Source organism: Pollicipes pollicipes, unplaced genomic scaffold (assembly GCF_011947565.3).
Source record: "Pollicipes pollicipes isolate AB1234 unplaced genomic scaffold, Ppol_2.1 Scaffold_4295;HRSCAF=5057_pilon_pilon_pilon, whole genome shotgun sequence".
Classification (NCBI taxonomy): domain Eukaryota; kingdom Metazoa; phylum Arthropoda; class Thecostraca; order Pollicipedomorpha; family Pollicipedidae; genus Pollicipes; species Pollicipes pollicipes.
Window position 1 is genome coordinate 8740121 of NW_023596461.1, and position 26141 is coordinate 8766261.

The 26141-nt window shown below is 53.0% G+C and overlaps 1 protein-coding gene across 1 annotated transcript in view; it reads left to right on the top strand.

The window, feature by feature from the left end:
- Positions 1-26141, top strand: part of LOC119096205 (titin-like) — an 82552-nt gene that overhangs the window by 2220 nt on the left and 54191 nt on the right. The window contains 20 exon segments of the mRNA XM_037219005.1: positions 949-985; positions 7584-7732; positions 12678-12830; positions 13146-13387; positions 14737-15200; positions 15645-15783; positions 16449-16613; positions 16850-17073; positions 17411-17558; positions 17882-18125; positions 18895-19038; positions 19800-20054; positions 20395-20498; positions 20861-21001; positions 21578-21749; positions 22213-22426; positions 22785-22935; positions 24229-24409; positions 25004-25146; positions 25551-25925. Coding sequence (XP_037074900.1) covers positions 981-985; positions 7584-7732; positions 12678-12830; positions 13146-13387; positions 14737-15200; positions 15645-15783; positions 16449-16613; positions 16850-17073; positions 17411-17558; positions 17882-18125; positions 18895-19038; positions 19800-20054; positions 20395-20498; positions 20861-21001; positions 21578-21749; positions 22213-22426; positions 22785-22935; positions 24229-24409; positions 25004-25146; positions 25551-25925 — 3813 coding nt within the window. The 5' untranslated portion in view covers positions 949-980.

Sequence of the window (26141 nt, forward strand, 5' to 3'; positions counted from 1 at the left end):
AACATGTCAAACCTCCTGCTAGCCTTTACCCTAGTGCTTCACAACATATTAACGTCTAGTCCTTTATGAGGGTAGGAAAAAACTGTGTTTTAGTCAAAAATAAGCAAAGACTAAACGTAAGGTATGCTTATTCTTACCTGTTGTGGTGGACATGACCACACAAACGGCTGGTAGGTCCAGAGAAGTGTTCTGCACGGCGGTTATATTCGGGAGACACAAACCAATTTACAAGATTACACTCACGGTGCCTCGCTCGTGCCTGGACCCTCAATGTCAGAGGAAACACGGCCCTGCCTGTGGCTGCTATGGAAGATATTGTCCATTCAGTATCTTCGACGCGACTCAGGTGCATAACAGTGCATGTGGTAACAACACATTCCATTTAACGCCTACCTGTTGACGCTGCATAGATGATTATTTTCTCTCAGACTATGATTTGTGTGCATCGCATTTCTTATGAGACCGTTGGCAGAAGATTCCTCTCTTGGCCGACTGGAAGCGCTCGTCCACTGAAAGCTGGCGTCCAGTTCAAATCGCATTTTTAACGTACCAAAGTGTCCATGTTCTTCAGGGCAGGATTATACGATCATGGATCTTTACGATCATGGTTACCTCCAGACTGAGTGAGGTTAACCAAGGAGACCTATTCGATGTACTTAAACGTCAGCGTTTTTTACGCTGCTCTTACGCTACTTTTTGGGGCAAAAAAGTAGCCAAACTGAAATGATGGCTACGTCAAATTCGCTGCGTAGCCCTAATTGACCTATTCTACCGCTCGAAACAATTTCCTGCCAATGCCTCGGTTCATTCACATCTATTTTTCTCGTTGTTTTCACGTGCTATGTGTTTTCGAATCACGCCTTGCATTAGGTGTGAAGTCGCCCTTGTCAGCACCCACCTCGTGCTTCCCTGCAGTGGCCTGACGCCATCTCTCTCCTTCTGTTTCAGTCCAGCAGCAGTCGTCTGGGCAACAGCGAACCATGCCGTGAGTAAACGTACCCGACCTTCATCTGACCCCTGTCCGTCCCTCGAACTGCTCTCTTCACGCCCGCCCCGTCAGCACGCTGTCGTCTGTGTGCGTCGCTAACCAGCCCCAAGACTTTGCCTGCCGAGATGTAGTCGTAGGTCAGCATTCTCTAATGTCTGCCCTAACTGCACTTGCCTGTCTCGTCCGTCCGGCGCTGGTGCTGTGACACAGAAGAGCTGCCACTGTGTTTGCCTTAGCTAGTGCATTAAAAACGACTCTTGAGTAGCGACGTGTACCATGTTTCTGTTGTTTCTTGTAACCGTTGATTTCACTCGGAATGCTCTTGACAATGCCAGCATGCTGTGTGAACAGCGTAAGCCGTGCAGTAGAAGCCGAAGGCGAAGAGCGCAATGCGGATAAAAAGTGTGAATAAATTCAAGGCAAGGCATGATGTGTGTGAAAAATAAAGAGACAGGAAATGCCTATTTCGTAACCGGCATCGATAACAATACTTACTTTTTGATGCGTCATAAAGTTGCAGCGAGTCAGGGAAATCTTCAGCAGGCCTAGATCAAGCGTTAGTTGAAGCAGGCATTCTGGGCGAGTAGAGAATAATATAGCGATGGTGGACGAGAAGGGCATGCCTCGAACTTCTTCGACTTTGTTTTGCACAACTTATTTGGTTGAAACGTATTTGAATGGCTGATCCAATGAGTATTCAAAACCAGAGTGACGTATGACAGATGGTGGATGTAGGTAAGCTTAGCAAATGCTCTGCTCTGGTGGCTATGTGCCGCTACTTTCTTATGAGATCGTGCTTATAATTTTGTAACTTATTTATTCGCATCCCGCTGGAGCACGACTACTCATCGCACGATCTGTAGTATCGGGGCCTAATCAAGAACAGCAACAGAAAGCGGGAGAGAACATCTAAGGCGCCCGCCTTCCCTCGTCACTTTAAGACACCAGCACCCTGCCTGCAGTCCGACGTCATGTCCAGTGGTCAGAGCACTTACAGTGATGAGCAGGGCGGGCTGGGTACGGAATTACCTCGCTTCGGAATCACCCTCCCCTGGTCCTTAATCACCGCGCATTCACTCATTCGCCCCACCCGTTATTCTCGGTGGGCCTCGCTTTACTGGGAGCAGGCTGTGGTTCTCACCCATGTGCCGGTCTCGTGGCCACCCCTGGCGTCCACCAGCCCCTTCCCCTCCATTTTACCACGCGGCAACCGCACAAGGATGGTTTGGTTTCTCTGTATGGAGCCGGAGATATCCTGGAACGTGGACGGTTTTTGATACGCTCATTCCGAATTGTTTTCATGGATGATTTTGGGTTTAGAGTATTTGCCGCTCAGAATTTGCTACGCGCACGGAGAATCCACCAGCCAACTTGACCTGACCCAGTTCATTTAGCATTCCTGCCTTCGGGGTTTTGCCGCACAGAACTGAAAATGGTTTTACGCGTAGTGTTGTGCGATAGCCGCTGCAAGTCAGCTTAATTTGGTCGATTTTCAGCTGATCTTCTCATTCAGCCGGACTAAATAATAATTCCGTTCTGGGATTCATACTCAGTGCCGTTGGAATGCGCACACATCATTCTCCCCGGAACACGAGAGGTGCACTTATTTGTATTTTTATCTATTAACCCACCCATCTCATTCCGTCCCAGAAGACGCACAACCGGTCAACCGCACGCCGATTACGGGATACCATGTCAGAGTCAACAACAATCATTAGTGCAGTCGTGTTGCCAGTACATCACAGCCGTATGGCGCAGGCCCATTTCATTATTACTAAGTGATCACAACTGTTCCATTCATGTCACTGTGAGCTACGCTTACTGTGTGCACGCTGGAATTCGAACGCGCACTTAATAATAAGGATTTTTTTCATAAGACTGTTACTTTCTTCTTTCATTAGTTGTTACCAGGATTGATGATTTAAGAAGTTAAAAGAAGTTGAACTGCCTCAAACATGCTTCGCCACATGCCAGCATTTCCTGCAGTGCAAACCACGCAAGACATAACTCCCTCAAACGCCAGTGTTGCGGTGGGGCCGGAGCCAAGCTTGCCTTTAGAGGATTAGCCCTACCGAGTTTTTGTTTTCTTATCTTGACATCTTATCAGCATTGCATCCTGGCCTATATGGCATGTGCCCATTTACCAGTAGCTCGGCGTTTACACCTCACGCCTGTGTTTTATCGCTCAGGACTAGGTCGTCACGTCTCGGGTATTTACGCCTTAGTTCTATCTGTGTTCTCCTAAGTATCAGGCATCTGCCCCTCAAAACTTGGTCTTTGAGCCTCATTTTTCTGCTTCTGAAGCTCTGTTTTTTAACATTGGCTGACTCTTTAAGGGATGAGTACACATGCACTAAAAAATGCCGTAGTACCGCAAGCTACGATGTCACAACGTCGTCAGCTGAATAGAAAAGGTGCAGAGGCGTTACATGATCGCTGTTCTGCATAATTTTGTTTGGAAAGAAATGTAGTTCCAGAATTGCATTTCTCGTATTGCATATGGAGGTAAAATAAGATATTTTAGTATGACTGATGCCTTCAACGCCAACTGACCGAAAACTGAAGCTGTAATGGCTTTGCTCGGCCCAGCCACTCTTATGACAGACTTACATCCTTGCAACCACTGGTCGAACTGTCATGGAATTTTTAGCAGCATGCTGCACGAGTCTGTGGCAAACTGGCGTGTTTTTGGTTATTTTGGTCCTTATTACCGTTGAAGACGTCAACGGACGCAGGCTTCGTAAGTATGTTCCGTGGCGAATCCGGAGGAAACTGCTTCTCTTCATCACCACAACACATCCGAATCCGGAGGAGATTGCTTCTCTTCATCACCACAACACGCCCGAATCCGGAGGAGGCTGCTTCTCTTCATCGCCATACCACGCCCGAGTCCGGAGGAGATTGCTTCTCTTCATCGCCATACCACGCCCGAGTTCGGAGGAGACTGCTTCTCTTCATCACCACAACACATCCGAATCTGGAGGAGACTGCTTCTCTTCATCACCACAACACATCCGAATCCGTAGGAGACTGCTTCTCTTCATCACCACAACACACCCGAATCCGTAGGAGACTGCTTCTCTTCATCACCACAACACACCCGAATCCGTAGGAGACTGCTTCTCTTCATCATCACAACACACCTGAATCCGGAGGAGACTGCTTCTATTCATCACCACAACACACCCGAGTCCAGAGACGACTGCTTCTCTTCATCACCAAAACACACCCGAATCATTCCTGAGCAGCACAGATCCGTACGTTCTGTTTGCCGACAGCGCACTACGACCTGCGCGAGGCGTCACCACTAGGATACACACGCGGCCGCAGCTGAGACCGCCGTCACACGTGCTCAGCAGCGTCCGCACATGCCGCACCTCTAGACAAGCGTCCTCCTCGCAGTGTGCCCGCACGCGTCACCCAATAAGCGAGTCCCTGTCGTGACTGGCCGACCCCACCAATTCCGCCCGCCGCCAGCTTGGTGGGGTCTCTGTGTTCCTCTGCGTGCGTGTGTCGGTAGCTCGTGAGGTGGCAGGCGTGCTTCGCACATTTGTAATGCCTGTTTAAAGCTGTGCTGTTATTTTTGAAGCCATGTGCACGCAAAGCCATGTGGCCAAGGATCAATTTGCTGCGGCATTTCAAAATGACCCCTGTCTTTGTTCATGCATTTACTTCAGAAACGCAAAACTCGCAAGTTTTGAAAAACTGCACAACAACGAAAGGAATCGGTATTAGCCGTTAGATACAGCGGCAGCCTGTGGTTTCAGCGACCAATCAGTACAATTTTACCGGGAGAGCGAACAACTGTATCAGCACAAATTAAATCACTGTCTGCAGTATGTCATGCGCCCTCCAGTGGAAACTATGAATCACCTGGCATAGTTTTTTTGGGGGGATGAATGCCAGATATCGGCAACCAGAGTGGGTACCGGCTTCAAGCTTACTTTTACAGTGTAGGAGTCCCGCCTTTACGCATCGTCCAGCCAATGCACGCTACTCGGTCTAAAACAGAGACGTCAGTAATTTACGACAGGCGGCCAAGGCGGCCCTTAAAAAAATGGTGTCGGATGCGAAGTACTGGAGCCTGAGGTGAGCGAGACGAAACCAACAAAAATTACGAAGGTGTATGACAACAATTTCCCAATACCTCGGTGGTCACAATCACTGAAGGTCAAGACTCAATCCCTCATTGCTCGAAGTTTATCAATTCTCTGAGAGAGACGGCCAGGCCTTGTCAGGCCACAGCCAACCAGTTTTATGGAACGTGATCTGTGAAATAGCGGATGAACCTCCTCATCGCATGCGCCATCAGTGAACCTCTTTGCCTGCTAAACTCTCAGAAAAGCGTGCGTTTCCACTCGCTGATGAGTCTCAAAGGTGCATGCCTTCCCAAGGGCGTCTGTTTGTAATTACTTACGGATTATGAATATCATGTCCATACTAGTACTTGTACTCGTATCTCTGTTGCCTTTTTTAACAAGCGCTCGGGTGCGGTGTCAAATTGACCCCCCCCCCCCCTCCCGACGGCTTTTCCGGAATAGTTTCTGAACGGCATGGTGCGGTCACGCCAAATTTTGCATTGGTGTAGACAATTAAATAGCGGATTGTCCGGTATTAGAAAATTATGTTTACCTTGTAAGGTCGCTGACCTATGGCAGGTCAGTCAGTCTATGATTTCAGCGAAGGCGATTTCAAGGGAATCGTTCAATCTGATCCAACAACGGAGCGTTAGACGAAGCCATACATCTCTGAGATAATTCCTTAGCCAACACGGAAATTGAATGAACAAATTACATTGACCAAAGGTCAGGCATGTAGGTCAGATCAAGGTTAACATCAACCTGTCTTATTACTGAAGCGCTCGCTGTATGGAGTACTTCCTGGCGCTCATTTCCAATTTATTGCTAACAGGAACTGCATTATACACTTTCCATGGACTTATTAAGGGTCAGAATAGGTCACTGACCTAAAAGGACTCAGGTCAACGCTTTGTTTTCAGGAACATACTGCCTAGCGTAGTCTTTGTTGCTAATTCAAATGCAAAACTCAAAGGGGTCTTGCATGCTTTTGGTAACCATGGTCTTCAAAACGTCCAGCAAGGTCAGTGACCTTAAATGAGCATGTGACCTTTTCCTTAAAACAGCTATCTAGGCTCAAAGATCTCTTTGGAGACCAACCTGGAATTTGACCTTGTTTGACCTTATATGACCCGAAGGTCATGACCTAGGAACCTCGAACTGTAACCTAAGTGAGTTCACGTGCAGTTCAACACATTCTGTGAATTTGGTGTCTCTAGCTCTCTTAGTTCCTGAGATCCCAGGGGAGTCAAATTGGCGCCCACCCTAGCGAAGGGTATTCAACCGGCCACCCGGGCGCGTGTTAACATCACGACCATGCTCGTCTCTGATATCGTGATCTTCATTTTACGTCAGACAATGCAGTCTTTCTCCTTAATTTTAAATTGTTGTGTGCAACAAAGCAACATTTGGAGTTTCTTCACATACGCAAGAAGGGCCTTGGGCTCCGGGTTTCTGGTCATTACTAGTTCAGGGTTCTTATTTTGACAATTATCGACGTTTCATATACCAGAAGGGTACCTTTTGAACGACGTTATGTAGCAAACATTGGTTATGGCGTCAAACCTCAACGCTTCAAGCTATGCTCGTGGTCATGAGTGGACAAGGCTTGGCCAGAAAATCGTTTATAAAACTAAGGCAAAAGCTCCAGAGCTGTGCGGATACCGCAAATCAGCAGAATCAGGTTAGCGTGTATGTCACATCTGCTATGCAGTCTATTCCTCCACGTGGCATACAGTCTTTTGTTCTGATTTGGGTGCTGCCATGACGACCAGAGACGTTCGGAATAGCCGGAATGGCGTCAGCTATGCATCTGACGCGCGGCCTCTGCCCCTGACGTCTTAGCTGACGTGCGCCTCTGCCTCTGACGTCTGAGCCGACGCGCGTCTGTGCCTCTGACGTCCGAGCTGACGCGCGGCCTCTGCCTCTGACGTCTGAGCTGACGCGCGTCTGCGCCTCTGACGTCCGAGCTGACGCGCGCCTCTGCCTCTGACGTCTGAGCTGACGCGCGTCTCCGCCTCTGACGTCCGAGCTGACGCGCGCCTCTACCTCTGACGTCTGAGCTGACGCGCGCCCCTGCCTCTGACGTCTGAGCTGACGCGCGTCTCCGCCTCTGACGTCTGAGCTGACGCGCGTCTCCGCCTCTGACGTCTGAGCTGACGCGCGTCTCCACCTCTGACGTCTGAGCTGACGCGCGTCCCCGCCTCTGACATCTGAGCTGACGCGCGTCTCCGTCTCTGACGTCTGAGCTGACGCGCGCCTCTGTCTCTGACGTCTGAGCTGACGCGCGCCTCTGTCTCTGACGTCTGAGCTGACGCGCGCCTCCGTCTCTGACGTCTGAGCTGACGCGCGCCTCCGTCTCTGACGTCTGAGCTGACGCGCGCCTCTGTCTCTGACGTCTGAGCTGACGCGCGCCTCTGTCTCTGACGTCTGAGCTGACGCGCGTCTCCGCCTCTAATGTCTTAGTTGACGCACGCCTCTGCCTTTGGCGTCTGAGTTGATGAACACGTCTGTTTCAGGGTCGGCGGTGGAGCGTCTCCGCCTGTTTTCGAACAGATCTTCCAAAATGCCCGCTTCGCTCAGGGCGGCAACGCTCTGTTCGAGGGCAAGGTGCGCGGTAACCCAAAGCCCAACATATCATGGACACGCCAGGGTCGCCCCATTCAAGGTGAGTCTACGCTGTTACCCGAATGTACGTGGGCTTCGGCTGCGTTGTCTATTAAACAAGCATCAAACTGCCTGAGGCACGCTCGATGAAAATGCTGTCGGAAGGCAAACGCATATTTCTACATCGCTGTTAACTGGAACCGCTTTTTAAGGTAAGCACCGTTCCAATGGGACTGTGCTATACCTTCGCGTTTTAAGCATATGTTCGAGGAGGGCGGTCTTGTATGCAGTATGACCTAATGTTAACAGATATTCCATTGCGTGCTTTTGGCAACTTTACATCCGTCTTCTTGTGCCATCAAAACTATGCTCGTGCGACAAGAAGTCGCATGCATAGGTCGGCATCACCAATCACCCTACCTAACCTAACTAAACCTAACCAAGCCTTTCTCAGCTTTGCTGAACCGGATTTAATTCACTCCATTCTAACGTAACTCTACATAAAAACATCGGCAGCAATCAAGCTTAATATATGCGACTTTTTAAACCAAATGTTTAAAGGTCCAAAATTGGCGATCGGAAATGTGCACGTGAAGTAATCGGCTTCAAATAAATGCTTCGGAAAATGTTCGGATGCTAAGCCACAGGCGCGAGTTTTCACTGCAAAGTCCACTGTACCGCACGGCTCGCGTGTCTTGCGGCACAGCCTCGTGCCGCCGGCGTCGGCCGGCTGGTGTCGCCCGGCACATGCATCGCAGCTTGTCAGGCTTTTGCCGCAGTCTCGCGTTATCATTCCCTGCTGTTCTTATTAGAAGTCCCTGTAACTCACAGCAAACGCTAATTTTATGGATTACGGCAGGTGCCGTTGTATGCGCGATATCCCTCGTCTAAGAGACAGACGGTAGTCAGTGAAATACATCTAGCGGCATATAAATCCACTGATCTACCCACCACTGTTTGTCTCCCCTGTTTCCAAACGGCTGCTCATTCGCTCCACAATGTATGTATTGCTTAGAGTCCATGAAAGCTTCGAAACCCATGAAACCCAGGAAACTCATGAACGTAATGCTAGCCACGAAAGCCGATTACAAGAATAAAGAGGTTATACATTTAACATAACGCTGTCATGTAAATTGTCATGTTATGGAGTTTGTCTGATCGTAGGCATGCATAGACATGGCACCTGCAACTATTTTTCTGATGTCTTTTCGTTATGTTTTGGAAATGGCAGTTCATACCATTTCAGGTTCTGTTTTACAGTTCTAAATGTACTATGCTCATTTCCTTGCTGATTGGCCTTGCCACCACCGTTTGTGGCTCCGATTCTGATGACTTTGTGTTATTTTAAGCTTTTTACGCCAGATGCAGTGGTGGATCCGGAAATACGTGAAGGCTGGGTGCCCTCCCCTAAAAAAATCAGCGTATTTTCGCTATTCAAATTGACTCTCATGTTTTTTTTACAGGAAACCATCTTTTTTTGCGCAGCCCTAGAGGAAAATTTGCGTCATATATAGGCATAGGCATGACATTTTGGCGTAGACGTGGTATGTAGGTGCACACATAGAGTGCGTTCATCATCCAGTCCGGCTAGTCGATGTTGGGATCTGCTGATGGCTGATGACGAATGCAGAGTTGTTTTCTTTGGACTATAATGAAGGACTATGAAATATGTTAGCGTCTTATATATGTTAAGAACATGATGCACAAGTAAAGCTGGTGTCTCATATTTAACAAGGAAAATGAAACATACAACGTCACCGGCACAGCAAATGATCTTAGGCAAGTACTCGAAAACCGAGGCAACCTTATTCGGAGCGTAAGTGACTAATACTATCTGCAGCTGAGACGCCAAGAAAGATCACCATCCTGTAGATCTCGGAAAGGTATTCATTAATCCCTTGATGCAAGCACGTACATTTGAGGAGGCGTGACACCATCAGCGGCAAAAGACATTCGGCAATAGTGTGATGTTCCTTTGACCTCCTGGCAAGAGCTCAACACCGATGTGGAAGGCCCTGGGTCATTAACAGTGTCCCAGTCGATTAGCATGTAGAGCCCTCACTAGCAGTGTAGGCTCCCTGTGGATATGGGAGACCCAAGACCAATGCTGAAGACACCTGAGTGATCAAGGGTGCTCCGGCAGGTCAACAAAAGGGTTCCTGTTAACAGCGTAGGATCCTTCAATGAAACGAAATGAACCCAAGATCAATGTGGTGGGCACCTTAACGATGGGTGTGCCTTGGTAGATGAACATAGAGGATGCCCCACAACAGCGTAAGGTCCTCCGAGGAAATAGAAAGTAGCCAAGTACGGCGGAACTCTGATCGATCAAGAGTGTTCTCGGTAGGTCAGCATGTATGGTCCCCAACAACAGCGTAGGGCTCTCCGAGAAACTAAAGGAAATCAACGACAACGTGGAAGGCTCTTTAGCGATCGTGGTGTCCCGCTTTAGTAGACATGTAATGTCCCCGGTAACAGCGCGGGACCTCGGAACCTCGGAACCGGTAACAGCGCGGGACTTTTGTTGACCAGCCTTAGTTCCTCTCTAACGACCACCCGCTTGATCACTGAGGATTTATTGTTGTCTGCTCATTGGCTCTTTATTTTTTCACTTCCTGGCCGTTGTCCAATTTTGCGTTTTGTGCTAAAACTTGCTTCCGTTCAGCCGGTTATAGGTCGCTTGGGATTCCTAAAGGGTCTTCCATAGAAGAAAAAGGGACAAGGCCTGTGCCTCCACCTTTCCCTTCCCTTTGGATCTGTCACTGGATGTAAGGATTTTATGAAAGCGATTAAGCTGTTTACCATGAAGCTATCGAAGATAGTGGGCCGTGTAAACAATGCCTGTTTGCTTGCATGGCAGATGAATGGTGATTGTTTTAGTAACCGGCGGAATTGTAAGTGATCAGCATAGGACGATTCAGAATAATAGAAAAACAGAAAGAAGGTTGCGAAATGGTAATTTATCACCAGAACACAAACAAAAAGGTTACCGGTACTATCTGTATCCTCAAACAGCTGTACAGAACCGTCCATGTGAATATGTGGCTACACCATTGTGCGGCAACGTTTGATGAGTGTGATATATGGGATACAGATAGTGGCCACCATTCGTGCTAAAAGCAGCACGGTTAGTTAAAACAAACAGCCAAAAAAATAAAACAACTTTAACGGTATCCGCATTTCTCTCAACATCGCATAAAGTGCCTGTAAACACTCTACTTTGTAAGCAGCAGCCAGTCGCGGTTTTGAGCTAATTATTGTTTGAAGGTAGATGGGAAGTAATGCGTTTGACTTAGCGTATGATTTCCTCAATGTGGGAGAGATCTGAATTTTGATTCGAATTATGTTCATGGTTAAACGCCCCAGTGCGTGCGGCCGAGTTGTTGGGGTGCTGTAGTTGTGCTCTTGATATGAGGTTTTGCATCTGATAATCAGCATAAAAAGCTTACGAACTTTGCTCCAGATTCCACTAACTTGCAGTTCAACTAATGATATCATTAGTCACTAAAATCATGACATGACCGAGGAACCACATTTACAAGAATAATTTATGACTTGCTTCAATCATTAAGTATTTTTACTGGTCGGTGGGCGGCTGTTTGAGTATCAAGTGACGTGAAGTAGAGGCAAAATTTTGTTGAATGCGAACTTAGGCCAACAAACACGTTGTTGACATGTTATCTGCCTTAAACAGGAAAGCCAAATTACCAACACAGGAGCCGTGTTCACTAAACTCTCACTAGTACGACCACGAGTGGCTGAAGTCATGCTAAGAACAATGCGTCAGCTCGCACCGCCGCCGGCATGCCACAGAATCGTGGCGCATTGTTCTGCGGTGGGCGAGATCCCGGTGCGGTGTATTGTTCTGCGGTGGGCGGAGTCCCTGTGCGGCGCACTGTTCTGCGGTGAGCGGGGCCCGGTGCGGCGCATTGTTCTGCGGTGAGATGGGTCCCGGTGCGGTGTATTGTCCTGCGGTGAGATGGGTCCCGGTGCGGTGTATTGTTCTGCGGTGAGATGGGTCCCGGTGCGGTGTATTGTTCTGCGGTGAGATGGGTCCCGGTGCGGCGCATTGTTCTGTGGTGGGCGGGTCCCTGTGCAGCGCACTGCTCTGCAGTGGGCGGGGCCCGGTGCGGCCCATTGTTCCGCGGTGGTCGGGTCCCGCAGCGCGGGTCGGCCGCCGGCCGGCGGCCGGGCGTGTGAAGCGGCGCCTGGTCCAGGTGGGCCGCTCCGGCTGCCAACCACCGGCTGGCGGGCGGCCTCTGACCGGGCCGTAAACACGACAGCCGCATCTGCTCGGCCGTTTGGGTTGGGCCGGCGGGAGCGGCTGATCCGCCGCCGGTCCCGCTCCAAACAAGGCCGCCACCTGGGCCGCCCGGCCGGCGGGGAAGGCGATACCACCCATGGGGAGGTCACACGGGTCACGTCGCCAAGGCAGCGGCCCCCGATCGGCCTTGATGTTGCGCACTTCTCGCAGTTTCGTAAATGGATATTGTATTTATTTTCCTATACCGTCACGCGAATGAGGTTTTGTGTGGCGGGGTGCAGGTTTATCTGGCATGCGTTGGCGATTTGTCAAAAGGCAGTAGCAATTGTCGTACTCACGCTTCGGCTTTTGCCACTGTTTTCAAAAATAATGCCTGTAAACACTGGATAATAACACGATAACAGACCATACGTCAAATTTGCAATGGTCAAACATGCATGCAGTGTACTTTTTTGGACGGATACGAGTCGAGAAGCCCATAGTCACTGCACAGTCGCCTGCCTCGGTTTTAGAACCATCAAAAACAATCACTATTTGTTGGTTCGCTGTCAAAGTGCCAGGTCTCAGAGCCCAAACCAACGACGCGCTCACCAAAACAGCTCTGAAACAGCATCTCCTCTCCTCCACCAAATGGAGGACACTGTTATTGTCCACTACCGGAGTGTCTGCTTCGAAGAACGTGGAGAAGATGCCAGCATTAAAAGCACCCTTTCGGGCCTTATCTGAGACCTCTGTCCGGCAGCGTCCTTCAAGTACCAGCTGAAACACAACCAGCTGACGGGTGACGTCAGCCTGCTGATCAACCGCATCGGGCCGGGCGACGAGGGCGAGTACACCTGCATGGCCACCAACCAGTACGGCGAGGCCGTCTGCACCGTCTACATCCAGCCGGAGGGTGAGGGCGCCGCCAGGAGCCGGCCAGACAGGGGATGGCAGGGGCTGAGGGACCGATGCAAAGAGGGGAAGGGAGGTAATGGCACGTGGGGAAGAACGACAAGTTGGAACAAGCGTCATACGCTCTCACAGGGGCAGATCTCACTGGTAATTATACTCTGGAACATTGTAAAGTTGACTGCGAATCCTGGTTAAGTTTCAGATACGTATCGTTGTTGTGTGCCTTCTGTGAATGGACGTTGCATGCTATCGTTATGCGGCTTTCAGTCGGAGACTCTAACTCTGCTCCCTAACCGCCCGGTCCGCCCCCCACCAGCGGCATTCCTGCAGCAGCAGCAGCAGCAGGGACAGGTGCAGCAGCAGCAGGGACAGGTGCAGCTGCAGCAGCAGGGACAGCTGCAGCGGCAGCTGCCGGGTGGCCAGCACCGCATGATGGGCCAGCAGCACAGCATGCAGATGCGCCAGGAAACCACCTCGATGACGGACGCCTCGGGGCACACCACCACCACCACCAAGACGGACCGCCAGTACAAAACCACGCCGTTCGGAGCTGTGGAGGTGAGCAGACCGGGGCGACTGCAGACGGCCTCAGGCCCGGGGACCGAGACAGGCGGAGGGGGGGGGGGGGCGAGGGTGAGGACGGGATCGCTGCAGTCTCGGGGTGGAACACATGTGGTTGGTGCTGATTGGATGGTGGTGCGAGAAGGATACAAATGTGATTCTAGAGTATGTGAGGCCTACGAACATTTGCTGGTGTTCTCTGGATATGTCTCCACAGCATGCAGGTGTCTTGGTCTTGGAATCTGCCAAGTCTTGGAATCATAACTGCGTATTCACATTCTCGTACAAGGCCTTGCTGCCGCTCATTTCTGAAAACACGGCACTCCATGATTGTGATAAGGTTTGCATTCGGCACGCTCCTTGCACCCATTTGCCGAGTGAGGTGGCATAGATAGAAATTTATACAAAGTTTAAAAAGAGGCTAGCTCTTAACGAAGGGTAGCCCAGATGGGATGAGCACATTACTACATGGACAGAGGACGTGCCTCTTCAGGTTGAATTTGATACACGCTACATGGTCTAATGCGCATCATTGTGTCATCATAACTTGAAATGATGCCCCTTGCAGCAACTTGCTCTTCAGTTGTAAATAATTTAGCCTCGTAGACAAACTGCAAATTAAAGTTACAGGAAATAGCATAGAAGTGTTTCTTGCCAGGACAATATTACGGGCAACATTGTGATCGCTGACTACAGCTGATGTTGAAATATGGAATTTATTGTATAACCTTATGCTCCCTCTCACATGGTGTTGGAAGAATTACTTAAGGTTGAATATTTTTGAGTGGGTGACCTCTATCAGTTCAGCATTCAAAGGTAAATTATTTTTGATACCGAAAAAGATTTGAGCGTGATTAAGTTGCTTGCTTTCAGCGACCGAAATGTTTTGAAAGCTTGATCAAGGTCAGTTACCGATATATTTTCAATTTACGGCAATCGGTGTGCCATTTCACCAAGGGCTCACAACACACTTCAGATCCACGAAGTTCACATCTTTTCCTTGGCATGAAAGCACAATTCCGCATACTGTTGACCACATTTAGCTGCGGGATAGCAGCCTTGCTGGTCTGGGTTATCATAGAATGTTAGTTAATTCCCTGTATCGTTCGTAGTTCGTAGTGGAGTGAAATCCAAGAATCCGACTTTACGCAAGTTAGTTTCCGATGCGAATGCTCCGATACCAACCTTGCGCAGTTCTTCGCAGTTAAGTTTCCGATACGGCTGCATCGGCCATCCAGACGGAACTAAGCGATGCAATAGGCAAATAGTTTCCCAGCCCGTGCCATGCCCTGCGTTCATTGCGTTCGCCCCGATATCAGCTGACGCGGACGTGCTCGCCTCCGCAGGAGTTCCGCGTGGACACGTTCGAGTACCGTCTGATCCGCGAGTCGGAGTTCCGCGAGGCGCTGACCCGGCGCGACCGCGGCGAGACGGACGTGGTGACGCAGACCGAGGTCCGCCGGCCCGGCCCCGTCAGCCCGCCGCAGCTGCAGGCCAAGCCGCGCGCCAGCAAGGTCACAGAGGGCGGCGACGCGACCTTCGTGGCGCGCCTGGTCGGCAACCCGGCGCCCAAGATCACCTGGTTCAAGAACGGCGCGCGCGTGCGGCCGAGCCCGCGCGCCGCCATCTCGCAGCAGGACTCGGTGGTGACGCTGGCGCTGAAGGACGTGAAGCCGCAGGATACGGGTCATTACACCATGCTGGCTGAGAACACGGCCGGCTGCGTCGTCAGCTCCGCCTACCTGGCCGTGGAGCCCGCCACGCCCTCTGCCACTACCCAGCAGCAGCAGATGCTGCAGCGTGCGGACCGGTCAGTCAGGGTGTGGGGGATGCCGCAGGCCCCGCGCCCGCGGCTGGGGAGCCTGGCGTAGGTTAGACGGGGTTCAGAGACCCATCGTAAGTTAGGCAGAGTCTAGGGACCGACTGCAGGTTAGGCAGGGTCCCAGGCCCCACCGCAGGTTAGGCAGGGTCCAGGAACAAACTGTAGCTTAGGCAGGGGTCAGGACATCGAGCCAGATCCAGAAGCGGTCAGTTTTGATCGCATAGGAGGCAATTCAGAGTTTAAGGTCACCGATGTTCGATTCTGTAGCTGGTAGGCTCGGTCCTTGCATAGGCTCGGTTCTTGCAGTAATGGCATTTGGCGGTATTTAGTGGTATTAAGGGGACTGTTATCACGTTTTCAGAATTAACACCTAGGCAGTCTTCAGTGAGCAGCCTCTTCCGCTAGGTGACATGCTATGTTTCCACCCCACAGTACGGTCACACAAGTGGAGGAGGTTGGTGAGGGCAAAGCGCTGGCACCCAGCTTCCTCAAGGTCCCCTCAGACACAGAGGTCCAGGAGGGCAAGATGGTCCGCCTGGAGTGTCGCACTGGTGGAAAGCCAGCGCCGGATGTAAGTGCGGATGGTGTGGACCCATCGTTTGGTTTGACTGACTTTGGACAGAGCGTCGAGTTCATGTGGCGTTGATCTCGCGGCATGTTAACTAAGCGCGGCCGACTTTATCGCACTTCGCTAGTGGCGACTTCGGGGGAGACTGCGTGTGCGACCAAAAGACGCGCGGTACGTAATCAATAAGGAAAATTGAACAATTCTGCAACATCTAGATTGTAGCGGTTATCTTTCGTAAGAAAAATGCTTAGTTATGCAACCACTGTGTCGGGTCACTTTGGGCGGAAGATCTAAGGTTGCAATAAAATATAAATAGTATGCACACCATAAGCCACTGACTTGGGATGACGTGATATAGGTACCTACCTGGCATGCCGTTTTACACTACACAGCTAAAATACAGATGAGGAAGACAGATGCTGCAAAAGAGGTGGACAGCATGACATGTGATTCAGAGCAATGTTCAATGTTTATGATGTTCTACTGCATGATAACGCAGATGAAAAGACTCAAAATGGCAAAATCTTGTGATGGTGGCTTACACCATGAAAATAGAATATCTGGCCTTTCCGTTTCGGCGTCTGTTCCTCCGCGTGGTGAGGTGCGCGCCCTTGGTCGGTCCAGGTGTCGTTCACCGGTGGCGTAACGGTTGTCGCTGTGCGGTCCAGGTGCTGTGGTACATCAACGGTATGCCGCTGGCCAACGACGCCACGCACAAGATGCTGGTGAACGAGGCGGGCAACCACGCGCTGATGATCACCAGCGCCAGCCAGCGCGACTCGGGCGTCCTCACCTGCGTGGCCAAGAACAAGTCCGGCGAGACCAGCCACCAGGTGCGACGGCCGGCGCGGCGGGCTCGCCGCACACGGAGTGTTCCGTGCGTGCCGCGGGTCTGCATGGCTCCTGATGCCAGTCCGGTGAAGTGTGCAGCGTCTTCTGAAGTCTATTGTCTATATTGGTAGAGTGAGCAATGTGTTTGCGCTGAGTTTGTTGTCGGCGCCATACGCTGCAGTCGAGCACGACCGACAGGACGCTGAGCGGGCGGTGACGTGGGCGCCTCTCCCCCCAGATCAACCTGAACGTGCTGGAGAAGGAGCAGGTGATCGCGCCCAAGTTCGTGGAGCGCTTCCAGACGGTGCACGTGCGGCCCGGCGAAGCGGTGTCGCTCAGCTGTCGCGCGGTGGGCGCGCCTACTCCGCGCATCACCTGGCAGAAGGACGGCCAGCCGCTGCAGCCGTCCCCCAACGTGCATATCATCACCGACGGCGGCGCCTCCATGATCGACATCCCCTGGTGAGTTGGATGCATGGCTCCACTGCAACAGCAGCGCGGTGTAAGGTATTCCCGCGATGTTATAGGCGTGAAAGATGGGCTAGAGGCGTGGAGCGCAGGAATTTACTTTTGGGACGGTGCTTCTTCCACCCTATTCGGAAAGTGAGCCAAGCTGGAGCACTATCCCTTATCCGCACACCACTGAAGCCGTAAGCCTGCGCCGGCGTTTCACTGAAGCTGCAGCGGTTGACATGAGCTGTACAACTGCGGCCACCACGCGCGACGAACGTTAGACACCACCCACGTCCATCCCCAAGTGAGAACGGCTGATGTGATGTATGACGCACCTGTCCCGCAGCGTGCGGCCCGAGGACAGCGCCTGGTACCAGTGCACGGCGCAGAACGCCGCTGGCAGCACGGCCACGCGCGCCAAGCTCTACGTCGACGTGGGACCGCCGCCTCCGCCCAGCGAACCCTGGAGACTCCATCTGCCTAAGCCGACCAAGGTCTGGCGGCGCCGGCAGCCCTGGCTCATGACATGATGATCTGAACTGTCCAGTTTAGGTCGGGATGATAACAGACTTCTGCAGCTATTGGACAAATCAAACCTGCAGCGCAACCAAGGGGCTAAATGCTCATTTCGCTGGCGCCCATTCAAGTCAGGCCATTTTCAAGAAAACATTTGCTTTATTTTCCCCCACTGATCTCATACCACGGGCTTGGTGCTGTCAAATTCGTCCTTACCCATTGCCGGGCGGACCACGGCCTGCTCTGCTCTGCCGTGCGTCGAGCTGAGCCCTTCCCTGGCCCTGACCGCCGTCCTCCTCAGGTGATCCCCCCGGAGGCGCCCAACGAGCCGGAGATCATCCACCTGAAGCACGTGGAGCGGTCGCGGCCGAAGCCGCAGCGGCCGGACGAGGAGCAGCCGGTGCAGCCGCCCCAGTTCACCCACCCGCTGCGGGACACGCGCGTCAACGAGGGCGACCGCATCCTGCTGGAGGCCAAGGTGGTGCCGCTCGGCGACCCCACCATGCGGATCGAGTGGTACATCGACGGCCAGCCGCTCTCGGCCAGTGAGTGGCGGACGCCGCGCGTGGCGCCCGGATGAGCGGCGGGTGGGGGGGGGATCAGGCTGGATGACAGTGTCCCTGCGTCGCTCGTCATGTTAGCGCTTCCGAAGATAATCCGGCATGTAAAAGTGATGCGAAGGCTGGAAATCATTGTGTGGCAGCCGCAACACACACAAAGATGTCAAGCCATGCTGTTGTATTTTGGCACGCAGCATCAAGGGGCAAGCGTGCAGCTGGCAAATACCAAACACAACAGGCGTGGTGCGCTTGACCATTTCATGCTGGCTTGCACGGTGACTTTTTTCCTCCTGATCTCCTTACTGAACCGTTTTGGCTCCTTGAGATCACATCATCAGTTTCTTTGGATCCGACGCTATGAGATATTGCATCGTAAATCCACCTAGCCTATCGATGTTTGTGAATCCGAGTAGGCCTCATCCTCGTCAGGTATCCTGCTGTAGCTTGGTTGGACGCGCCACCTGACGCGTTGACAGGCATGTCTTCAGATGCGTGGCCTGACGCAGCCCTTGACGTGTCGCTTGGTTTGTCACCTGCCGTGCCTCGTGACGCGTCACTTGAAATCCCGCGACGCGTCGCCTTGCGTCCCGTGATACATCACCTGAGGCATCCGTGACGCATCACCTGCGGCATCACGTGACGTGTCACCTGGCCTCTCGTGAGGTATCACCCTATGCATCACCTGACGCGTCACCCGCCGCGTCACCTGACGTGTCACCTGCCGCGTCACCGAACGTCATCTCCGCTCGGGCAGGCTCCCGCGCCACGCTGACGCACAAGTTTGGCTACGTCTCGCTGAGCCTGCTGACGGTGATCCAGCAGGACACCGGCGTGTACACGTGCCGCGCCGTCAACCAGGCGGGCGCCGCCGACTGCTCCTGCACCGTCACCATCGGCCGTGAGTGCGGGCGGGACGGGGCGGCGGCGACTGTGGGGTGGGGGCGATTGGAGCTCCGGACAGAGAGCGGTGGGGAGGAGGCGGGGCGGCTGGAGCTCAGGACAGACGGATGGGAAGGGGCGGGGCGACTAAAACTCTGGACAGACGGTGGCGGGGAGGGGGCGGGGCGGCTGGAGCTCAGGACAGACGGGTGGGAAGGGGCGGGGCGACTACAACTCTGGACAGACGGTGGCGGGGAGGGGGTGGGGCGACTGGAACTCTGGACAGAGGGTGACGGGGACGGGCGGGCGACTGGAGCTCTGGACAGACGGGGGCGGAGAGGGGGCGGGCGAAGCTCAGGACTACGGAGTGGTGCTTATAGCGGGAGTTGACGTCTGGTATTTGACCCCGCATGACGTTGTCGAAAAGGCCTGTTAACTTACCTAGAATTACTTAAAATTGTGTTGAATGACGGTAGCAGTGTTTGCGATTGTTCGACGGGAGCAGTCCAAAATTCCGTGAATTGAACAGTGGGCAACGGAGCTTGCTGAGATCTAGGCATGCCCTCGGCTGCACAATACGCCAAGACCACGACCTTTTCATGAGCTTGTGCATGTCAAGCTCCTCTGGTCGTTGCCCTCGAACATTTGTTTCAAATGCATCCTGAGTGACGATATATCAGATGGCGGCCTCAGGCGATGAACGCAAATTACCATCTCAAAACCAAAACCACTTCCAAGAAAGCGTGATGTTACTTAAGTGTTGCCGGCCCTGTTTTCCAGCTCGTGCCACGATCGAGACAGCGCCGCAACATCCGGAGAGCCTTGAGCAGATCCAGATGCTGGAGGACGCCTCCCGCTTCATGCGCACCATCTCGACCGAGGAGAAGATGGTGAAGCCGCACTTCGTGCGCGAGCTCCGCGACGTGCTGGGCGCCAACGAGAACGGTCTCGCCCATTTCGAGGCCCAAGTGGAGCCTGTCTCGGACTCGCACATGAGGATAGAGTGGTTCAAGGACGGCAAGCCCATCACGGCTAGTAAGTCCCCACCGCTGCAGGGGATGCTGAACGCTCGGCTCCGTCAAATATCGCCAGCTCTGAAGTGTTCAAGAATGCCTTCACACTTTTATTAAGACTGTATGGCGATTTTTTTAAAGTTTCTATGGACGTTGCCAGCTGCGTTTGGTTATTCTGATATGGCTTGTCTTTGACATGGCTGGCGACTCTTATGTAGCCGTCATGCTTTTTTGACGATACAATTTAGGCTGAAAGCGTGTTCAAGTGAGACCCAAGCAAACTATTTACACCACCTGTTGGAATCGCAGCTTATCATGAAAGCCAAGGAGAAACACTTTTGACAATATCACCCGTTCGCCAGGCTCTCGTATTTCCAACATCAACAACTTTGGTCACGTGGCGCTACATATCAGCCAGCTGCGGCCCGAGGACTCTGGCGTCTACACGGTCCGCGCCTCCAACAAGGTCGGCTGACAGGAGGCCCTCGCAGTCGTCACGTTAACTGGTGATCGTTGACGGCAGCGTAGCCACAAGCTCGCGCTAGTGCTGTATTGTCAGACTCACGTTTGGTAAAAGTGGGTGTGGACTCGTACATTATGCCGCAAAATGGATTCATTCGGATGCAAGATTCAAAATTGTCAACACTACTTTCGACACTCTTAATTTTGATTGCATACTACGCACATGCGAGGTGCTGTAAGACTACAATCAAATGCGACTACAGTCATTATTGCAAAAACGAAACGCATGTTTTGTGACTAGCTGAAGCAGATCTACAAGTACGCATGCTCGACCCTGATCGACCTCGGGCGATACCCCATGTGCAGGTGGGCGAGGCGTTCAGCCAGGCGCAGCTGGTGGTGAACGTGCAGGCGGCCGTCACCGGCGACCTCGGCATCCCCGAGCAGCAGCAGTACATCCAGTCGGTCGAGCAGCTGGAGTCCTACAAACAGGCCATCCAGAAGCAGGTCCGTGTCACGCACAGACGGTGCTGGGCGCCGGGTCCGTTTATCGCTCTGTTTCGCTGACGAAGGCTTAGTGTATCAGCACCACCCGACCTCGATGCAGTGAACAGCAAACAATTCTGCAAACAACTGCTTATACCGCGCCATTGTACTTGAATGTAAATCGTTGAAAACTTATGTAGCAACAAAATGGCAACATTTTGGAGCTATACATGGTACAGAGATAACTTAAAACATCAGGACACTTAAATCCCTTGGCTATGACAGTGTTTAAAGTCCCCTTGTTTGTTATCAAATTTACAGTTATGCAGGCTAAGGCTGATGTGTTCAGCGATGGGCCGCGCCACCACCTTCAGAAATAGCCGGCAGAGGTCACTAGACTCCCCTGACTCCGACCCTGCCCTGTCCTCGGCTCTGCCTTGACCTCATCCCAGACCCAACCCTGACCCTTCCACCCGACCCAGCTTGACGTGACCTACATGTAGCGTCAAGCGTCGAGAGTCGTAACCTGCCTCATACCGAGACAGCGTCGGACCCACTCCTGACCCCGTGCCTGACCCGGCCCGGCGTGCCCGGCAGGTGACGGCCGACCTCGCCGACACCAAGACAGTGCCGCGCTTCACACAGCCGATCAGGGACGCGCCGACCGTGCCCGAGAACGGCACGGCCCACTTCGAGGGGCGCCTCGAGCCCACCGGCGACTCGACGCTGCGCGTTGATTGGCTGAAGGACGGCAAGCCGCTCGAGGCCAGTGAGTGACGTCGCGGGCCCGGAGACTCATGCCGGCTGAGTGCCGCCGGAGGCTCGGGGGCTCACGCCGGCTGAGTGACGCCGGAGGCTCGGGGGCTCACGCCGGCTGAGTGACGCCGGAGGCTCGGGGGCTCACGCCGGCTGAGGGATGCCGGAGACAGCTGCGTAGGCGTGATGTGATCTGTTGCGAGATAGCGGGGTTGTTACCTCCACGCCCACATACTTGCCTTTCAACCGTGCCGAATGTGCGGGCAGAAAAATCCGCATAGAATGCTGCCGTAGCCAGTCATGGACGCACCTGGGCATTATTTTGCACTCGTTTACTTGGTTTACAGAAACAGTGGGTGAAACTCACAGTAAGTTTGATGTAAATCTGATGTTTATTCTTCCTCCCATCTACCGAAGCATGCGTTTTGAAGCGGACCTGACCCAGCCTCTGACATGTCCCCGCCCCCGCCTGGCAGGCTCGCGGATGACGACCTTCTTCAACTTCGGCTACGTCAGCCTGACCATCAAGCAGGTGACGGTGTTCGACACGGGCGTGTACACCTGCGTGGCGCGCAACGTGGCGGGCCAGGCGCAGTGCCAGGCCACGCTGCAGTGCATCGGCAGGAAGGACGTCGTCACCGACAGCCAGGTGGAGAGCCTGCAGCAGTTCCAGTACCTGGAGGACGCCAGGTGAGCAGCGGGGTGTTACAGTACCTGGAGGACTGTAGGTGAGGCGTGCGGCACCGCTGTGAGCGAGTGTGGCTGCTGGAGATTGGCGAGGGTGAGAGCGGGGCAGCCGATTTGGAAAATGTTTGGTTCGAGTTGCAGGTGCTGGCGAGAGCTTTCTGGGAATGCGCTCGGATTAAGATATAGCCAGTTGCGCAAGCAAGGCTTTTGGCTTAAAATGGTGCATGGCGCCCAGCGCTGCCTTATCTGTAGCACATGAAGACGTGGTGTCAATCAAGGTTTTTTAATTTAAAGATATAATTTTGCATTTACTGCTGGTTATGGCTTTTTTGATCACACAAAGCGCTATTTTCTTTTGCAGTCGTCACCAGCGGCTGGTTGAGGAAGATGTGACGGTCACCAAGATGCCTCCCAAATTCCTCGGACCACTGAAGGGAACAAACGTCATCAAGGAGGGACAGCGGGCTCACTTCGAGGGTCGTGTGGAACCGCAGAACGATGCCACCATGAAGGTAAAAGCTGCTTGGCATACGTGGCAGGTGAAGGGTGGCGGATGGAGGACTGGCTGGTAAAGGGTGGCAGATGGAGGGTGGCTAGAGGAGGGTGACAGATGAATGGTGGCAGTTGGAGGGTTGCAGGTAGCACCAACGAGCTACCTGCCACCATTAGCCATCTCTTGTCTAATTGACGCTCCGGCCCTCTCTCAGATCCGATGATGCATTATGATATATCGCAACTGCACGCAGGACAATCTGTCTCGAAAATCCACTAAACCGTTGCTTTCGCCGCAAAATTCGTTTTGGCCAGAAAAGTGGCATGTATCGGACCTTCTGGGGAAGCCGGGCTGGCTTAGCACAAAGCCCTTGGCGTATATCACACACTTTGCTGGACGCCGTGAGGTAGGCACCAGTGGGAGACTAAGGCTCCGGACAGAAAGCTGTCATTTGTACCCGGGACCCGGGATTAACACATGGACGACACAGTGACCTGAGTTCGTGTAGTCACGCGAGGAAGTGGGCACAGGCCCTCTTCGTTGTGACGTGGCGCGTCAGGAAAACTCACTGTCACGTGATCTGCCACAGCTTCTCAACCTCTCCTCAGTGACCACCTACAGCCCCATCTATGCGGGGACATTGGTTAACGTGTTGCGTGCTTTTCGTTCTTTTTCGTCGCGCCTCAATTTAATTTTAGAATCACCGTGATGGATTGCATGACTGTTACCGATATCTTGCCGGATCTTATTGATGTTGGGGCGTGATTGCCATGATCATATGGTAGATGGTCGCACTGACGGATAAAATAGGAACATGGTCACACCGTTATTCCTTTGTAGTGTTACGATCTTTGAATCGATCCGTCATCTGCTTAGATAAGTCTTTGTAAAGTGCGTTTGAATCCTATGGTGTATTTTTTTAATTTGCTGGCCCAATTCAGTCCTTCCACCATCCATGTTTTAGATGCGTACAGAGTTCGTGGGATGATCTCATCCGTGAACATAGCTAGCGACCAGTAGAGATCCAGCGGCATTATCTCGATACCGATCAATTCATCGTGACCTCTAGTTCACTCAAGTCCAGGCGACAACGTGCATTCAAAGAGCGAGACATGGCTGCTGTTTCCTCTGCTTTTTACATGGACGGCAAGATCAATATTATTGACGTATAAGGTTAATAGTCTGCTGTTGTCTCAGGTGACGGCTGTGAGCACGCGGCCGCGGGCGCCTGCCGATACCCTCTGGACGCTCTGTCGGCTGTGAGCACGCGGCCGTGGGCGCCCGCTGACGCCATCTGGCGGTTGATTGGCAGACTGAGTGGCTCCTGAACGGCAAGCCTCTGGCGCCGGCCAGCCGCATCCAGACAGTACTCGACTTTGGCTACGTGGCGCTCGACATCGCCGGCGCCAAGCCAGAGGACGCGGGCACCTACACTCTGGTGGCCAAGAACCCCCTGGGGGAGGTGCGCGCCCAGACCCAGATGAAGGTCGAAGGTAAGATGCCTGTCTACCTTTCCCGGGTTCGGTAATTGCACGCGTCAGCGGCTCCGGTAAGGACGACCAACAACCGAGCGGTGATCTGGTATAGACTGTACCGCACGGCTCCTGTGTATAGCGGCTCAGCCGTTGGCAGGGGACTGGGGCCGGGCTGGCGCTCGGGCGGAACGGGCTTCGCGCCGCTGCGTTAAGGAGTCCAGCTGACATTAGCCGCTAGTTAATGTTCGAACTGCTGTTGAGGACCAACTGGCTCCCGGGTGTTCTCTATGTCAGATTTCATACTCTGCTGCCCAAGCTAGTCTGCATTAGGAACAATGTGCACTGTGTTTGTACTCGTCGTTTTATATTGCCTGACAGGTTGGGATGTACTTCATGATATACGAAATTTCCAGCAGCAAGCCTTGAACATGGTGGCCGCTTAACGGCAGAGCGACGTTTTCACATGATTCGCATGAAATGCTCTTGGAAGGGGCAGCGCCCTGAAAAGAGCACTCGCAGTCGGTGCCGTGCCCGACGGAGCCCCGCCCGTTCATGACGTCACTGTACCGAGGGGGTGCGGTGGGGCTGAGCTGCGGCACTCTGCGTCGGCAGTGCGCCAGGCCGTCGACACCACGTCTATGCACCGCGGAGTGGTAGAGAAGACGGACCGCATGGAGAAGGCCAAGTTCCAGGAGCCGCAGTACGACGTGCCCGATTACTGCAAATCCAAGCCCGTCTTCGTTGAGCCGCTCAAGGTACGTCTGGACACGACGTGGTTTGCTGGTCACCACGTGAAGCCAGGGTAATAAGTGGAGAGCATATATTACTGAAGCAGTCATGCTGGTAGAGTAGCGAAAACGAAAACATAGCGATGATCATCAGCAATCAACTCGTTGATGGTCATATCACCCGTGCCTATTCCATTTTCTTGTGTTTCAGCAAAAAGCGCTTTTCGGAAAATACATGTCTGCGTTTGCAGCTGCTGGTTCGCTCTTGTTGCTTGTTGTTCGTTCTTCGTTCATTCGTTCTCATTGCCCCAGTTAGCCAACGACGTATTGTAAAAACCATCGACTAGATTTCAGTAAGACGGTTGCTACCAACGCATGGACCGTTGCACTACCAAGTATTGTAAGCTGACCCGCCGTGTCTGCTCCCGCAGAACCCGGCGCCGCAGCCGGAGGGGCGCGGCGTGCACCTGGAGTGCCGCCTGGAGCCCGTCAACGACCCCACCATGAAGGTGGAGTGGTTCCAGAACGGCCGCCCCATCACCATCGGCTCCCGCTTCCGCACGTACGCCGACTTCGGCTTCGTGGCGCTGGACGTGCTGGACCTGACCAAGGCCGACGAGGGCGAGTACACGTGCCGCGCCACCAACAAGCTCGGCTCGGCGCACACGTCGGCGCTGGTGCACGTGGTGCCACACGCCGACGTCGACACCGACACGCAGCACGAGGGCGCGCTCGACCAGATCCAGTACCTGGAGGACTCGGCCAAGCAGACGCGCCGCGTCGAGGAGGACACGACCATCAACCAGGTGAGCGCACAGCGAGGTCGCGGTCCGGTCAGGTCGGGTCAGGTCAGCTCGCTCAGTGAGCTCAGGTCGGTTGCGGCTCGGCAGCCCTGCGGACACGGACAAATGCTCGTTTTGAGTGAGGTATTCCATGGGTGCGCTGTGTCGCACTGTATTGCTCTGTGACGAAGATCCATATATATATATATATATATATATATATATATATATATATATATA